The sequence below is a fragment of the Trachurus trachurus genome (genome assembly GCF_905171665.1).
Source record: "Trachurus trachurus genome assembly, chromosome: 12".
Taxonomy (NCBI): Eukaryota; Metazoa; Chordata; class Actinopteri; order Carangiformes; family Carangidae; genus Trachurus; species Trachurus trachurus.
In genome coordinates, this window is record NC_139908.1 from 10,199,137 (window position 1) to 10,217,788 (window position 18,652).

At 42.2% G+C, this 18,652-nt stretch overlaps 1 protein-coding gene across 1 annotated transcript in view; it reads right to left on the minus strand.

The window, feature by feature from the left end:
* cwc27 (CWC27 spliceosome associated cyclophilin) overlaps positions 1-18,652 on the minus strand; it is a 34,012-nt gene that overhangs the window by 14,451 nt on the left and 909 nt on the right. Inside the window, exons 3-11 of the mRNA XM_083983307.1 lie at positions 18,399-18,511; positions 18,073-18,216; positions 17,858-17,956; positions 17,640-17,743; positions 17,206-17,275; positions 16,838-16,917; positions 16,714-16,747; positions 16,452-16,627; positions 4,297-4,400 (exon numbers count right to left, since the gene is read on the minus strand). Coding sequence (XP_083839433.1) covers positions 4,297-4,400; positions 16,452-16,627; positions 16,714-16,747; positions 16,838-16,917; positions 17,206-17,275; positions 17,640-17,743; positions 17,858-17,956; positions 18,073-18,216; positions 18,399-18,511 — 924 coding nt within the window. The remainder of the gene's footprint in view (positions 1-4,296; positions 4,401-16,451; positions 16,628-16,713; positions 16,748-16,837; positions 16,918-17,205; positions 17,276-17,639; positions 17,744-17,857; positions 17,957-18,072; positions 18,217-18,398; positions 18,512-18,652) is intronic.

Consider the following 18,652-nt stretch of genomic DNA (forward strand, 5'->3'; position numbering starts at 1 on the left):
GGAAAAATACGGAAAGGAACGTAACTGAGCGATGGAGAGCTGCAGCTCCGCGGGGCGTTCAGGCCGCCTGTCATTTAACAAAACCAGGCAATTACTCTTGTTTCTTTCTCTGGGCTTTTCTTTTTTTCTTTTCTGTGAATACTCCAAATACTGAGAAGATTTCATAACACAGTCCTGGAAATCTAAAAAAAGGCGCCTCACTTTCCACATTCAGCGTCATCCCCTCTGCTGCTCGTAAGGGGCAAACCTTTTTCTTCTTTTTTTTTGATTTATGAGACCAACAAGTGATCTCCCTCCATCTCTTCTCCCTCCTCAGTCACCTCTCCTCTCCTGCTCGGCCTCCCTGCTGCAGCCTGTGACATGCTGCATGCTGACTGATGACGCCCCGAGGTCCTTACACGAGGAACACACATCAACTTCTCCAGCTGTTGTCGCTAACTACTATCTTTGGGGTTTGATGGCCCTTTCTAACTACATTCCTGCCCTCTCCTGTCACCTGGGCTCAGGAGAGCTACAAATCAAGCTGCTGATGTTGTAGCAACCGACGGCTGTTGTGGACGACAGAACGCCTCCTCCTCCTCCTCCTCCTCCTCTGTGCTCTGTTAAACAATCAACAAATTTTTCGATGGAGAAGCCGAGGCAGCACAGCGGGATCATCAATCATAAACACACCGAAAAAATGCTGTCAGTCAGTCAGAGCTTCAAGGTCAACGCCGACGACGATCCATCTTCAGTTACGCAGCAGAAAACGACTGTTTACATAAGAAAATATCTCAAGTGTCCGAGTGAAAATAATAAGTAAGTAACTCGCTCAAAATCTGTCAAACGCTGCATTGAATGGACAAAATAACACACTGGAGTTAAATCGCAGGTAATTGGCGTTTCGGGAAAAAAAAAGAAACCCACCATGCTGCAGCATTTCCTCTAAAAACCAACAACATGACTGACACCAGTGTAATCAAACATCCGCAGCACAGCACACAGGCATAACCTGTATAATATCTAAATGGGTTAAAGACTGTTTGCCACATAATTTAAGGGTGGGTATTGAATGGACAGTGGTTTCAGAATGGCCCCCCTCTTATTTTTGGCTCTGGTGCTCGGCGGCCATGCCAAGAAAGGAGAAAACCAGACTTTGCAGGAACATGCAGTAATTTATGTGATGAAAAGTGAAGTGATGACTGTTGAAAAAATAATTCAAGAAAAAAAAATTAATAAATGGTAAATTCAGAAGAGACGATTTGATTTTCAGTCCAAAATCAAGCTCAGAGTTATGCAGATATCAGAGGCTGCTGCTGCTGGAGGAGGATGAGGTTTCGGTTTTGTATTACAAGTGCAGAAATATCACATCAGTGTGGTTACAAATCCAAACTACAGCCTTTTGTCTTCTGTGTTTATTTTATCCATGTGCTGTGCTGGGTACAATATAGATGACAACTGTCAATTATTTCCTTGATTAATTGATGAGCAGTCCGATTTAAAAAAACATTTTCCGAAGTTTTGTTAGGTTCCAGTTTGCAACGACGTAAAAACTGAAACAAAATCCTCAACTTGAAGCTAAATTTGGGCTTTTTTGCTCTGCTCTCATTATCAGAATAGTTGCTGATGAATCATTTTCTTTTCAGTTACAGGTGTGTGCTACTGTAGGGTTAACGTTCAATATTATGGAAATATCATGACATTTCCTGCCAAAGTGATATTTTTCATGCTACTAAAAATAAAATTCTAATGAAAATATGTATAATAATCTCATATCGCTAAATGATGTATTGCATATCGTGATATTTGGCCTCATGGACCCTGTGACATCGCTAGTGGGTGTGGCTACAGGTGCAACAAAGTGTAAAAGGTCACACATTAGCTGCAGTTGTGCCTTATGTGCTTTAAAATAGCATCTTATACGCTGTGTGTAAACTTTATTTGGCCTTTTAAGCAACACACCGGCCCACCTGTGTGACGCTGCGTGGCCTTGGCGAAGCCTCTTCACCGTGCTTTGATCTGCACTGGACTCATTTGTCACACAACCTTGACAAATTATCCGCCGGTTGAAAAACTCAAAGTCTCCTGATTCTCTCTCTGTGCAAAGCATTTCAGGATCCACATATCACGGCAACAGCTGTTGACACAGAGTTGGTTCAGACTTGTGGCTGTGGCTCCAAACTGTTTTCCACACAAAATGTTCTATTAGAGGCTTTGGATTCCTCCTTTTTTTATTATTTAAATCTCTGTAGCTCTGGTTCAGTATCTCTTTTACTCAGTCTGACTTTGTGGTTGTAAAGTTTTAGGAGTTACCTTTCACAGAGGAGCAGAGTTTTGACTGTAATCAAAAAGGGTTGGAGAACAGTAACCTATCTATTTATTTTGGGTGTATTATTTCCAGAAATGTGCCTGTTGAGGTGTTAAAGTGAACTTTTATTTAAATTTGAAGAAAAATGTGTTTGAAGATTTAAGGTGCTGCTACACCGCTATTGTCCAGTGTATTCACTTATCTTATTTATATATGTTTGAATATTTTATGTGAAGGTTTTAAGATCTTGTATTGAATCTTTTAGAGCCGAAAAACTGGATGATTACTGACTTTGGCAACGGTTCGATATTCAATTAACTGATTTAGTAACTTTGAGGAAAAATGCCCAACAGAACATCCTCTGGTTCCAGATTTGCCATAAACCGAATATCTTTGGTCTGAAACTGTTCCATGAAACGAACCATTCAACAGTTCAGATATATCAACGAGGGGCTCTGGCAGCGTCCTCTGACATTTATGAAACCAAATCGGCGATATATTTGTCAAAAATTAACACAGCTGTTCGCTCTTTTATCTCGAACCAACGTCACGTCTGTTCCCACTGAACCCGCACTGACCAATTAAAGAGGCATGTGAGAGAAAGGAGACCGGGGTTTGACCTTCACAAGGGGGTCAGAGCCGAACCGGGGGGCGATGATTTAAGCTTCGGGGGGGGGGGGGACAACAGTGTCAATGCGATCCTTAATGTGTCTGTGCAGAGATAAAACGAGCCCTCGCCACAGTCTTCTTCTGTGGCTGAGCTGCGCCTGGAGATTTATAGCGACCGAGACGACATCCGTCTCCCCTGCGGAGGCCGTTGGCCCGTGACATCTGAGAATTACATCTAATGGAATTAACTTTTGCTTCCAACACGGACGTGTAATAATGAGGAACTCTTTGGAGAAACTCCTGCGTCTGGCCGAGCTGCATCAGAGGCACAAAACAAAAAAGTTTCCCTGGCAGAGTCTCAATACCTTGTAAGATAATGGAGGAGCTTAGGCCAGTTGCCACTTGGTTTAACAATGTGTGGCTGTTAGTACCTCAACAGTTGAGTTTATAACTGGGTCTGGTGTTTGTGGACGCAGCTTAACTCTATGCAGATATCACTAAGGGCAACACATTAAGTCCGAGACACCAACAGACTCTTGGTTAATCTTGGTATTAAAGAAAGCACAATGTCGCGATTGTGTTCCGTTTGCTCTTTCACCTAAACTCACCACTAAAATCTTGAATCAATCGTCAACAAGTCCTGAGTGGGCTCAGTGTCTGCGTTCAAAAAACATAAAACCATCAGTGTTTGTGGAGACAAAAACATTGTTTGAGCAACAAAATCCCATCATGGTCTCCAGTACATTTTGGCTGGTGGTAATCCCACAGTTAGGGTTGGTCCCTGCAGACACCCACCACCCCCCCCACTCACTCTTACCTCCCCTGCATACTATTGTGTTTTGTTGCACAACAATACATACACAACCTCAGGCTAACCTCTACGCCTAAGTGGGTTTTTGTAATTTTCAGAAATGTGTTTCAGCATCAGCAAAAATCCAAAGATTGACAGCGTCATGACAGACCGGAGTGTGGTGGAGACCCGAGGAGGTTTTTATTTTATTTTATTTTTATTTTTTTTCCTACAGGATCGCACTGGCCAAGCCTGAAAACTAACAAACACACAAAGGGTTTGATGTGCAACTATGGCGGCCACTCAACAATTTTTACCCATGCAATTTTCCCCAAGCTGTAACACAAAAATGCAGACCCTTGGGGGGGTTGGAGAGGGGGGGGATAGACGTCTGCAACTAATTGACAAAATCAGAGGGTTGCCTGTCTTAAGTGTCCATTAGCAGGGAATGTAGCGCAGACCACCTTCTTAGAGACTTAGTTCACACTTAGAGCTGTGTGGTGAAAAAAAATCCTCATTCACTAAGAAGAATCTAGCTGTGGTAAAAGACTTAGTACACAGTATATTATCTAAACACAGTATAATGGGTGATAAAAGCTGCTCAACATACCCTCCTTGACTTCATCCACTGCAGGTTTTGAACTTTCTTCTTTCCTCTGCTTTATTGCCTGTAGGTCCTTCTTCAGCTGCCGTGCCTCTTTCCGTAATTCATCACTGCGAATGGAGAAATCAGGTTTAAAGCGTTTAAACTCAACATCTATGACCGTTATAAAGAATTACACCTGTAACAGACGAGAGCGATGACAGAGAGCGAGTTTCCCGGATAAAAACGTCAATCGTATGTCAAATGTACGATAAATGGTTAAAACTGACTTCTGGCTCCGGTGGCTCCTGCTGTAAAATAAGTGCATACATCATTTGAAAACATTGCTTCGATACCCTGTGTGTTGCTGGTCTTTACAAACAAACATTAACTGTTCTCAAAATTTAATGTTCATGGCCAATTATGCGAGCGTATAAAACAGACATAAAATACTCTGCATGTGTCAGAAAGAAGAATGTACATTAAAAGCTTGTGTTACTCCAATAAATTTGATGGAGCCTTAATAAAATAATTGTTCCCCCCCTCCGGGCTCCTGGAAAGCACTAGACGAGGTGCTGAGACTGAACAGACTCAAGTCAGAAAAATGTTAATGTGTTTCTTGTTTGGGGATGAGTAATTGTCACTCCGGTGTCAGAAAAAAGAGAAATGACTCCGACAGAGGTAGTAATTTCAAACCTATTAAAATGCTGTCACTCAGTATTGGTAATGAGTATAATCACTTCAACACTGTTTTTTTTCACACTTTTGCACTCATATTCTTAAAAAGTCTTACACAACACATAAGTGTTGTGTAAGACTTGAGTTAGGAAGTGAGTTAAATGCATCTTGGATATAAATCCTTAATCCTTTATAGCACAAGTGTGGGATAAGGATATTGGTCAACAAGTTGGGAACAGGTATAAAATGTTGGCAGAAGCCATGAGTCAAGTCTCAAATCAAGACCAAAGTTCAAAGAGACAAGTCTCAGGTCAAGGCCCAAGTCAAGGCCCAAGTCAAGGACAAGAAGTCTAATCAAGACCAGTAAGTCCCAAAACAAGACCTAAGTGAATATCACAAGATCCAACCTTGAGTCCCAAACCAGTCATGGGCAGGCTTCATATCAAGTTCCCAGTCAAACACAACAAATAACAAATCAAGTTTTAGTTCTTAACACAACAAAGTCAAGAACAAGTAGTCCCAAATCACGACTAGTGAGCCCGATCTGTTAGTGAATACCAAGTGGTGAATACCAACAGAACTTTGAGTCCCAAATCAGTAAACGGTAGGTCAGAGAAGCACAACGAATGTCAAATCAAGTCTCAGGTCTTGACACAACAAAGTGAAGAACAATAAGTCTCCAATCAAGTCCCAAGTTAAGACCTAACTCAAGGCTAACAACTTCAGTCCCAAAAAACCTGTTCAGGCAAGTCTAATGTCAAGTTCTCTGTCTAGCTAAAGACCAGTGACCAAGTTAAAACCAACAAGACCAAAGTCAAGTCCCCAATACAATGAAGGGAAGTCCCAAGTCAAGACCGGCAACTCCCAAATTAAGTCCAAAGTCAAGACCTGAGTGAAGAGCAACAAGTCACAGGTCAAGCCTGAAACCTTTGGGTCCTTTGTGTCCTATACAAGAGACATTCTGACTTTAAATATCTCATGATTCATTATTTATTAAAGGCAGAACAGTTCCAGATCTTTTTGAGTCTTCAGACCAGATCGGATCATCGGATTCAATACTCAAGTCTCAAGTTCCTGTCAGGTGACTCAGGTCCACTCCTCCGCAGAGCAGAGCACAACATAACACTTTGGATGGAAGTCATGGGATATTATTACAGGTAATTGTGTGCAGTTAACTTCATAAACGTCCTGTGATACATGAGAAATACAACCGCCAAATGCTGTTAGTGGCAGAAGTAATGAAAAACTTTATGTTTCCTTCCCCCCCAAGTGGCACTACATTAAATGTTACGGGCACTTCTTATGTCCTGCACCCCTTATAAACCCTTTAACTGGATGACAGAGGAAAGCCAAGGCACATCTTTGCTTCCTTGATTCAAGGTAGTATCCCTTTTTGGCCAGTGGCCCGCAGCCCAGCTCATGCAAGGCTAAATGCTGGAAGTCTGAACGCAGGCCAGCCTTGCTGATTATTGTTCCCTTTCACATGATTGAGACCCGTGCCAGTTTGCAGGGCAGATACTGTATGTTATGTTAGAAAATGATAATATTTTTGTACTGCCTGACAGCTCTGTTTTTGTCCCATTCTCTTACGAAGCCACAAAGCACAGGTAAGCTGCACAGTCTGGGCCCCTGGCCTAGAAACATGTGAGGCATCTCCAGACCAAACAATGGCTGCCTTTGTTTCTTACATCTGCTTCTCTGGACTGACATTCATTTATATCCATTTCTTTCCTTTTATCTGGAACTTTCATTCTTGTGTTTGCAGCTTTCCAACAGTCACGTTATCTTTTGTTTAATTCTCCTGTGCAGTGGCAGTGGCGGCGGCGGCAGCAAAGCATCGAGGTATCAAACTGAGTGATATTTTAACTGTAAGTGCCTTTACAAATATTAACAGCTGCAGCTGACTTGATGTCATGTCTCTTCCTCGTTAGCTTCCCCGCTGCTCCTGAGGATACACATGAGGAATCAGTCAGACATGCAGTTGTTAGTCCTCTCCTTTCCTGAAGAAAAAATGTTGCAGCTGAATCCAGACTGAGTTGCCAAGAGCAAAACTGGCTGGCAGGGTCAGACTTGGCCTGTGTGAGGAAGTCTCCTGCTCAGCTCTGTCTAGAAGCAATGACAACAAACCTCTTTTCTGAGACACATTTTTACATACAGTATGTTAATGAGAGTCAGATGTGACAAACCAAAGGCGGGCAACCAAGTGTAACAACACGAAGGCTACAAAATGCCATTCACAATATCACACAAATAGATGAGGTAAACCTCCGATAACCCTGAGAGAACGAATAAATAAATTATAAAGCACTTTTCATGCGAAGGGCGCAGCGCAAACTGCTTCACAATTCAGCTGCAAAGCCAAAAACACTAAAAACAGAGCTTTAAAAACAACACATACACAGAGAGGAAGGGAGAAAATGAGCGTTACTATTTATAAAAACACATTAAGAACGTTTCCTTAGCGAGATTAAAACAGACAGCTGCTACTTAAATGCATTCGCTTTTGAGTTGTTGTTTAAAACTGTCCACTGAGTCAGCAAGTTTAATATTTAAAGCAGAGTTTTCCATATTTTTGGGGGCGTAAGTGGCTAAAAGCAGCATCCTCGAAGGTTTTTGTGGCGACCTTGGGAATAGTTAAAGGAGCAGCTGTGGAGGATCTTAGGGTTCGTGGAGGATCGCAGAGCGATAGGGAGTCTGTGATATAAGACGGGGACGAGGTCATTTAGTGCTTTAAGAACTGGAGAGCTTTGAAATCAAGTCCGAAGATATACAGGGAGTGAATGGAGGCTGCATAAACAGGAGTTATATGAGCTTTAATGATAAAGGCCTTGTAGATGCATTCTGGGTAGTTTGTAGTTTTGCAATGGTAGACAGGAAAACAGTGGACACTCACCTTTGCTGTATCTCGCAAATTAGACCAGACTGTTTTGGTCAAAGGATGAAAAAAATGGGGTGCACCCAATTCATCGTTATCTACCGACTTTCATTAAGAATACACGAATGGCAGATATAAAATCAATGCTTCTGATCATCACCAATCACCTTCGAAAGAGCCACTGTGTGTTGTGAAGAGTGGTCCAACGTTCAACATGGCGCCATACCATCAAGACAAAACCCTTCAGGTGTTTGAGACTGAAATAAAGTTCTCCCATCTGCCATTGATGCCAAAGATGAAGATGATCTCACTCGTGGTAAATCGGTCTTGGTATGGTCTCTTGTTAAACTGGGCTGTATAATTGTTGTCAGAATCTAAATTGGTGTCTGTTTAATGGTTTTAAAGCTTTACTCAGAAAAGGGTGAATTACAGCTGCAGTGGTTATTACTGAGACACGAGGGGTCGGAGTTGGTTATTCTGAGTTGCAGCCTTTAAATGATCCATTCCAGGGGATTGGTGGACACTCTTGAAAAGGTCAATGTGACCAGGGTCAGTCAGGGCAGCAGGCAGATGCTTTCATATACTTTTGCATTGTTCATCCTCAGTAGTTGGAGGCTCCCGCTGTGTTTTCCAGTGTGTGAGTCACCGACCACTTGTCTTGAGGCTCTTGCTTGAACACAGTCCAGCGTCGTTCCTCCAGGACTGAGAGAGGAGAGGGGTGGGTGACGGTACGACGTATGCATCTATTCTGCAGCGAGGGAGAGGAACGCTTTGGACTGAGTGATCATTTTCTACCTGCCTTGACACGCTGCCATTCACAAAACAAGATACGTCTCCGAGGCAACAGCCAAACAATCGGCTCCACAACCCCGCCGCTGCCAATGAACAGAGAGAGGCCAGAAAGGGCAGGAAAAGCCCCAACAACACCTGTTAAGACACACCTTGGGGCTCAGCAAATTCCTCTCAAGACCCTCGGATCACAACACTACAAATTATTTTCTTTCTCCACACTTGGACTTGGACTGGATGAATCACATTTTGTTCAAATAATCCCAGCGTGTATTCACATTTATTCAGGCAGTGGCTATTTTTAATAGAGTCTTATTCATGCTGGATTTTTTCAAGGCCAATGCCGAAAATATATATTTTTAATTTTCTCAATTGTAATAACAACATCTTAGCCCATTATACATTTTAAATCTGAGCACACAATATAAAGAAATATTCTATAAGGACCTATTGTTATGTGGATATTGATGATATGCACCAAGCAGCTGAGAAATAAACCACTTGGTGCTCTCTGGTGGTCAAACTCTGTAATGGTGACACTGTTTCTAAACAAACAAAAACCTTAAACATCTATATTTTTGTCATATTATGGGACAACATATACATAATGGTGTTCTGTGTAAAGCTAAACTCAACAAACCATAAGACAGACGACTGCTCCATTTTTTTTTATGACATTTACAAACGGGAGTCGACAACTCATGAGCTCCTCCAAAGTCCAAACTCAGCCTCTTTTCAACGTGGTGGTTTATACAGTGAAGACTTATAAATCAGAATCACAATTTTAATTCTTGCGCAGAAATGTGTCGTTGATAAATATTTACACAGAACTGCTGGGAGAAGACTTTTGCGTACAGAGACTGAACTGAACCGACTACACGGCATAATTATTTCCATCGTTTGTCATTCTGCACTGCATGGTTACTACAGGTGACATAACACATTTCTCCATGCAGGCACACTGTTGAGACAGAAGCAAAGGAATACCTACATTTATATGTATGAAGCACTCATTCTATGTATATTTCTGCATTATTTTACATTTTTGCTGCTTTTATTATTAAACAGACTACAGTCGTGTCATATTACAACAACTTCCCGTTTAGATAATTGATTTTCACACGCATTTTTCCTCTCAAAAACATTCCCTTCTGTCCACAATACTATCTAGAGGTAAGTAAAAAGGAAGTGATAGATGGTACAACTCTATCCAGGTGCAGTTAACGTGTATTATATGCAATATTATATGTATACAGTACAGGTGAAAAGCAACATCTGAAGGACTGGAGGACGGACAGAAGAGGAGGATTTGGAAGAGTTTGTGGAGTACACCCTCTGCCTGTGCCTCTCTATCTGCCTTCATCCACTCATTTATGCATCCATCCATGGCCTCTCCATCTGCCAGCAGGAGAGGAGGCTCTGCTGGTCATTTAAACAAATGTGCAGCCACTCAGCTGTTATCATTAGCTGCCAGATAAACAGACTGAAGTGAATCCCTTTTTTTTCTATGTGTGTGTGTGTGTGTGTGTGACTCCCTACCAGTCCCTGTGGTCCAGGTCTACCTTGAAGGGGGAGGGGGGCTGCCAGCTACTGTCACTCTTTCAGAAAATTAAAAAAGAAAAAGTGAAACCTGGAAAAGCTGTGGATGATTAACTTTTCATAAAGAAAGCATATGAAGTGATTGGCAGCAGACCAAGAGCTCTCTCATGAGTCAGAACCTTGCATTTAATACTCCAGTGTCTGGCAGGAGTCTGAGGCTGACACAGGAATTCGACAAAACCTTAAAAATAGTACAGTGATGACTGTATGGTTCATCAAAAATTCAGTCGTTTTCCAAAATGCACAAGCAGGCGTAGAGTTGCCTTTTTTGGATTTGTCTGTATTCTAATTTTCCAGCCTTCAAGTCACCTAAAGAAATGTAGTTACTGATAAAAACCAAACAGTTTGGACTTAGAGTAAACCCCACAGGAAGGTGGTGAAAATTCAAACGTGTGTTTATAAGTACGATTTAACACATCTCAGAGCTCGGGGTAAGTAAACTTCAAGGATGGTGATGGCAGCAGCAGCAGCAACAGCAGCAGCAGCTTCTCCCTGCTATGGTGGACTCAGACCAGTCTAACGACTGAGCAAGTGATGTGGATGAATGTGCTAGAATAACAAGATGGCTGGGTGAGCTCCCCTCAGGGGGCACTCCATGGCTTGGTCAAAAGCCAAGGAGAACTGTGAGCTGCAGTGGAGGAATCCAACCTCAACACAGGAATTTGCATGACTTTGCAGAGTGATCTAGACCAACACATTACCCACGCAGTGGACCAAGGTTCCTCTTTTAGAGCTCCTCATCTGCCTCCTTCTCGGAGACTAGATGCTGTGCTCTTCTGTTAATTAGTCATAATGAAAGACAGTAGGATATTAAGTTTCTCCTCTTCTTTATAGCGGTGACGTTCACTTGTACATTTGCCTTGTAAATATTTTCGCTTTGTTTGAGAGCAGAAGACGGAGCAAACATGCACATTGTCGAATGTTGACTTTGATCGCCGTCCAAGTGTTCTGCTGCTTTTTTATTCATTTTCAACCCTCACATCCTAGACATGCATTTCTGTCTGGAACTCTTTCCAGCGAGCGAAGTGCCCCATATGGGGCAGACATGCTACAGTGGGCCAGAGATGTGTAAACCTGGAGGTTCCAAAACATACACAATCCCGCTGCCAAGAACTGGATTATCTCAAGCAGTTTTCTACACAAAGGCAGCGCCAAATGCTTTTTTGATCTTCGCAACCTTTGCCTGAGAACGCGTTGGGTTGTGACCGATGACAAGAGACAGGTGCAGCCAATTAATACACGATGAAACGGCAGCGGTGGGGGGGAAACGGCCACTTGGTCGGGATAATTAGTGTCTGATGTCCCATTTAAGTTACACTGTCCACAAGGGCTGAAGGAAGAGGAAGAGGAGGAAGATGAAGACTGCGGCTGTAACGATTAGTCGATAAATCAATCCGCAACTACTTTGATCATCGATTTGAGTCCTTTTTACCTGAAGCTTCCTCACAGTGTCACCGGGAACCGGTCATCAAACACAACAGAGCACCTGAAGACGTCTTTTTAGTCTTCATGGGAACTATAATGAACATTTTTCACAAGTTCAACTGTAAATCAGATCAATTCATAATTATTGTTGTTAGTTGATTGATAAAACACACTCTGGTTGAGCAGAGCGCCCGAGGGGAGGATCTGATTAGTCAGAGCTCTGCTATCTAAAAGTTTACGACAGCTCCATAACACATCTAAATATAATACAGAGCAGCAACAACAGTATGACATTATTAAACCCGCCACGGTTATCACGTGGATGACGTGATAACCGTGGCGGCACGTCGTCGTCGTCTTCTTCTTCTTTTAAACAACTCCATTAAAATCTTTCCACTTGTATTATTAAAAGTCTGCTGCCATGTGCCGTATACACCGTTTATAAGTGTGCGATAACAAGTGATCTAAATAGCAGGAAGAGCAGCTCTGTCATTGTCTTCAGCCCTGCACTAACTGAAAAGCGATTACCAGAGACAGCAGAGGGAGCCAGGCTCTGCTGGCAGAAGCAGCTCACACTGTGTCCCACAGCCATATGGAAGCGTTTTGCTTCCCCAGTCATGCCCCGTCGGGTTTAACAAAAGTGGCGACTACCACATACACTGCTTTTGGGACTTCATTCAGTACTGTCTCTTATAAAGCAAACCCCCCCCCACACACACACACACACACACACACCCCACCACCCCTCCTCCCCCTCCCTCCCTCCCTCTCCCTAAAGGGGCCTACTTCAAACATAGCGAAAAAGGCAGATTTGATCAATAGCAACATAAAAGAAGTGTCAAACTGTGAGCATAAAAGCTTAAACCAGAATTACCAAACAACAGCAGACGTCGCAGCGAGGCCGAGACAAACTCAGTGTGAAGAGGATCTGTTCCGATCCAGTTGTGACTGATCTTTAAAGTCTGAAAAATTTGCTCGGTCCACTATTTTTGGCACCGCGGCCGGTGGACGTGAACAAGTCCAAGCATTTTGCAATCATGGAATATTGCAGTGGAATATCATCTGGCTGCTGGAGAGCAACATAAGATAGTTTTGACCTGATGTAAAAACTATTTTGGTTTCAAGGAGACTCCTAATTTCAAGGTTGTCTCAGCAGCCTTGACTTTGAGGAAGAAAGATACAGTCAGCACTGTAACTTTACTTCCCCCCCGCCCCCCCATCCGACTAGAGGCCTGAGTGCACTGCAGACACTGAAGCACTGTCCTTCACACACACATTACACACTGTACGTCTGCAGTGTGGGGAGGAATTAAAAAAGGGAGAGGACAAACAACAAAAGCTCCGCATTAGTGGAGTTAATCGCACAGAGCCGGGGGAAAGAGAAGAGAGAGAGAGAGTGGCTGCTTTTAACGGCCTTGCTTGTGCTTTTTTTTCCCAGGTGACTAGATACCAGTTGGTGTTCCTCCTTGTGCACAGAGCAGCTCAAAGCCCAAAGCAAAGCAACGGTGGGAGAGCAGAGCTCACCCTGCAACAATGCCCCCTTTGTCCCGGACTAACACTGTACCTACCAGCCTGCTCTTTGATTCGCTGCCAAGACAAACCACTGTGTTGGGTTACAGTTCTTGTAGCAAAACAATCTGCGCTTGTGTTTAATATACTACAGTCTGCCTGCATTGGGCTGGCTGTCAGTCAGGTCACACACACACACACACACACACTCACACACACTCACACAACTGACTCGGGGCCCGCTCCTTATCCCATTAGCACTAATGAGAGAAGGGTATGTTGATTATGTGTGTTGAGGGCTACCTGTTAAGAGGATATGGAGGAGAGATAACCGGCCAAACTCGGCAGCATCAAAGAGAGATGAAAGATAAATCGCTCGCTCCCTCGTTCTCCTCGGGGTCATTTTCGTTTTCGAGTGTCATCTCACACTCACACACACACACACACAGACACACACACACACACTCACACCGTCACCTTCCACTCTCACCTTCATTTCACTCACACTGCTGGCTCAGACAGAGGCGCTGTTTGCTTCTACTGCAGCACAGTAAGTAATTTGCGTCGAGTGCCAACATTCCTGTTTCAAATAGCAGGTCCACTGATGTTGGTCCAGTGAGCTACAACTGAGATATGTGTGCGTTTGTGTGTGTGTGTGTGTGTGTGTGAATGTATGTGTAGAAGCAGAGCTGAAGAGCAATAGATGCAGCAGCGATAGTGTGTGAGTTTACATCCACCTGTTTTTAACGCACATTTTTTAAAGTGCACATCAAAGAACTGCGGTGAAATCAAGTGCTCGGCTCAGGTGGAAAATAATGAGTACATTAAAGGGATAGTTCAACATTTTGGCAAATTGGCCCATTGGCATAATCCCTATACTTTTAGGAGTAGGTTCGTTACCTTTAATTGTCGGTGCAAGCTATTTTTAGAACGGCAGAGCAGAGCCGCGAGCTGCTCAGAGCTACGCTACGGAGGCTCATGGGATTTCATGGTTATCTCTTTTTTATCCAGCACCCATCCCAACCGGGCCTGCCTGATGTGCGTGACTCCTTCACAGTCTATTTCGTGGTTTTCCTCATCAAACTCATCAAATACACAATCCAACAACTCCAAAACGCTCTGGTGGACAAGTTGTGACCTGCACATTCACCACGCTATGAGATAATAACAGAACGATACAAGACAGAGTTGTTTTCTAGGTAAATTCATGTAAAACCGCTGATGCGCGTTCCCGTCGGGGGCAGTTTTTCAGCAAGCAGTCTCTGCATTTACCTCGAAAACAACTCTGTCTATAACGTTCTGTTCATTATCTCATAGCGTGGTGAATGTGCAGATCACAACTTGTCCACTAAAGTGTTTTGGAGTTGTTGGATTGTGTATTTGATGAGTTTGATGAGGGAAACCAAGAAATTCCATTAGCCTCCGTAGCGTAGCTCTGAGCAGCTCACGGCTCTGCTTTGCCGTTCTAAACCTATCTTGCACTGACAATTAAAGGTAACGAACCTACTGCTATGACTATAGGGATTATGGCAATGGGCCAATTTGCCAAAATGTTGAACTATCCCTTTAATAGAGGCAAAATGTGAAATAAGAGCAGCATTGAGGATCTTTTACAATCAAGCGGCAACAATAAAGTACAGAAAGCTGCACTTCTTCAAGTGGCCACTAGAACTCGACTTTATAACAGATTCAATACAACACGCAGGTCGGTATCACAAGAGGATGTGACAGAAAAGGTGAGCGATAGGTCGCCATAAACAGCCATGCACCCAAATCACGGCTCGACACAAGCTCCACCTGGTGGAGTCAGGTTACTGCCAAGATGGCGACAGCAGAGCAGCCCGCTCTGAGCTTCAACTGAAACCTATAGGTGATGTCACAGAGGCTACATCCATCTGTATTTACAGTCTATAATCATGATATACCCAAAGACGTCTGTGACCTACATATCTACTGACTGTGATGCTCCGTCATATTTATTTTTATTTCCACTTCCACGCCATTTCATTGACTCATATTTAGTGGATAGAAAACACAAAATGATTTAGACTTTGCACTACAGCTGGATGAAAACCCACATACAGACACGTGACTTCAATAGGCGGCAAAGACTGGAGCTACATTCAAGAGCATCACACTTGTGAAAACACACTCTAACAATTTCAATGTGACTATAATAAAAAAACAAAGTGCAATGGGAATTTTTATGGATAATTTGTTGTTGACAATCTACCTGCTCTCACATGATATGTTTATCACTATGTTTTGATATTTGAAAGATCAAATTGAACCGAGTAATTGAGTCATCAAGAAGAAGATAATCGGTAGATTCACCGACGAAGATTATAATTATTGGTTGCCCTTGCTACGGGAACTTATTTTCAGTGAAAGGATTAAAAGATCTGCAGGCTTAAATTAACTTTTCTCTATTCATCTTAAGTCACAGAAACGTCCCTTATATATTAGGTGAACATGTAATAATGAATGTATTAATCAATCCACAACCAATTTATGGAAATATATATTTCTATAGGTTTAAGAATTTGACTGAATCTGAAAATTGTACAGTTTAATTAAATAGCTCAGTGTGCCACCTTTGAGTGATGCGCATGTTTTAAATTAGACCTATTTTGAAAAAGGGGAAATACAGTTTGAGTTTGTTGGTGTTGACGGTCCAGTCACGACCTCATCAAAGAAACCCGCAGACAAAACACGGCTGTTGTGGACGGATTTGCTGCTGCTACAGAGGCAGTAATTAATACATGTTAATGATTGTTTTTAGTGAGTCTAGGCCTCCGGGGGCGTCTGAACATTATATGATCACTCATTTCATTCTCACCTCTGAGGCTTGTTGATGTCGCTCTGAAACGTCACCATTAAATCAGTGAGAAGCTGAAAATCAACTATACATTAAAAATCTTCTCTCATTTTCAGGCAAAAACATAAATATTCTCTGATGTCAGGTTCTCAAATGAGAGGATTTGCTGCTTTTCTTATTTCATGAGATATCAAACTGGATTTTTGGTCATTTTTTTTTAGATTTACTAGAGACTCAGTTTATCATAAAGATAAAAGTTTGCACAGCCTATTCTCACTTCAACAGGAGAGCAAATCTCCAGCAGTGTCTCTGTATCACACAGGATAACAGCGCCCCCACCTGGTTTTTAAGCCACATTACAACAAGTACAGCAACAACAAGGAGGTAGTGACCAACGTGATAACCAGGTTGACTATTTGCTAGACTAAATTATTATTCCTACCCGAAGCCTCAGAGAGACTCAGGCCGAGAGTTAGGACACCGTCGTACCTGCGGCTGCTCTTCTTCCCTCGCTCTTCGTCGCTGGGCTCTGCTGCTTTCTCTTTCAACTTCTTCAGCTTGTTACTGATGATCTCTCTCATCCTCTCTCTCTCCTCCGAGTCGTAGTCGTCATCCCCATCATCATCACCGTCTTCGACATCATCGTCGGCCTCGTCATCGCCTGGCTGGAGGAGCGCAGTGAAACTCACAGTCAGATAAAAGCGACAAGGGAACAAAAGAGATTTTTCATGGTGGTTATTGTCAGACTTACGTCAGCTGTGTCTGCAGACTTCTTCTTCTTCTTCCTTTTAAAGTAAAACAGACGTGGGTTAATGTTGAGAAGGACAAATTCAATTATTTTTAAAACATTAAATAGTTTTTTATGTATTACATACTTATTAACCGCTGGAACAGAGCTCAGCCTTGGGTCGTCTTTCAGGAGGTCGTGGCTGCTTTTGCTTTTTCCCTTGAACGTCTGAAGAAACAAAACACACATCAATGGTGAGCATTTTGTTTTTTCATGTTTTGTAATATTTTTCAAATTAATTGCATACTCCAATTTATGAAAAAACATATTTTATTTAAACAGAAAATAATCCAAGGTCTGTACACTTCACCAGCTCCCTATTCTGAAGGACTTAGGTGCAGCATATACAGCACAATTACTCATATTTATGTGATGTATTTTGGCAAACATGTTTGATTAACATGTATGATTTTGAATTTGTTGGTTTGTTTTTATGTTTGTTGAGTAATCCAGTACCTGGCTGACTTGAGCCGCCATCTCCTCTTCCTCCTCAGCTTCCTCCCCAAATGACAACAGACTGAAATTCCTACAAAAATAAATCAAAACATTGTTGTTATTGAAGCAACTAAATTTGGCCACACAGTAAAGTAAAATTAGGTTTAAAAACAGGAAATTATGTTCATCTTGAATTATTGAGAAGCTCAAAGAATTCAATTTGTTACTAGATTAATGGCCAATTAATTTCAACATCAACTCAGTTAAGAGGTATTTTAAAGTTCACCGTTGCTTGCTGTCAGAACATACCAGCTGATGCTTTAGCTGGTTGTTGATTATAATGTTTCTGACATTCACACATTTATATTTATATTAAAAAAAACAACGAAGTTCCAGCAGGTTCAGAATAAAGATTTTGTTCCAATCAGAAAGACAAATGAAATCTGAGTGCTCACTTTGTGGCTTTTGACTGAGATTTCTTCCCCTCCTCTTTGTCCTTGTCCTTCTTAGATTTCTTTGTCTCCCGAGGTATAATGTCATCAAAAGGAGAATGAAGCACCTGGAGAAGACAAAATTATAGTAATTTGTTTTTTTCAGGTCAGTGTTTAAATCACAGGCAATAAAAAAGAACAAGTTGTCAAGTGGAAAAATAAGAAGAGCAACAAGAAAATACCTCAGCGGTTCTGATTTTATGGGGATTCAGGGGCCTTTCATCATGATCACATTCAACTTCTGCTAATCTGAGCATGTTGTAAACTGTGTCTCCTGTGACCTGCATTAGGAGAATAAAAAAAGGTCAGTACAACAACAGTTTTAGAAAGCTATTGAAGCTGGGAACAGAGTTTAGTTTGATGATGATACAAATCTCTCCTTGTTCTTCAGATTTACCTTGGCGAATATGGTGTGTTTATTGTTGAGCTCGTCTGCACGTGCCAATGTGAAGAAAAACTGACTGCCATTGTCATGTGGCCCAGCGTTCGCCATGGCAACCAAACCTCTTCGATTGAAGCGCAATCTGGAGTGAAATTCATCCTGAAAGATTTCCACAAAAGAAAAAAGAAAAGACAAAAATAGGTACAGGTATTCATTCCCCTGTAAGAGAGCCGATTTTGCACCTCAGCCTCCTTCTCCTGGCTTTTGATTGATCATCAATATGTCCTGAGTGGTTGATATTTACGGCTCTGTGTGACATTTAAGTAGAGAAGCGGTCTGACCTTGAACGGCCGGCCGTAGATGGACTCTCCGCCTTCCCCTGTTCCTGTGGGATCTCCACCTTGAATAATGAACTCAGGCACCACCCTGTGGAACATTGTGCCATCATAGTAACCTGTAGGACAGAAATATCATTGGAAAGAAAATCACTGTCATGTCACAGGGATGTAAAAAAGAAAAAAGAAAAAAGATAGCCATTACACTAATACAAGATACATTTTTACACCACAATTTTCCTTTAATAACAGAATAATGG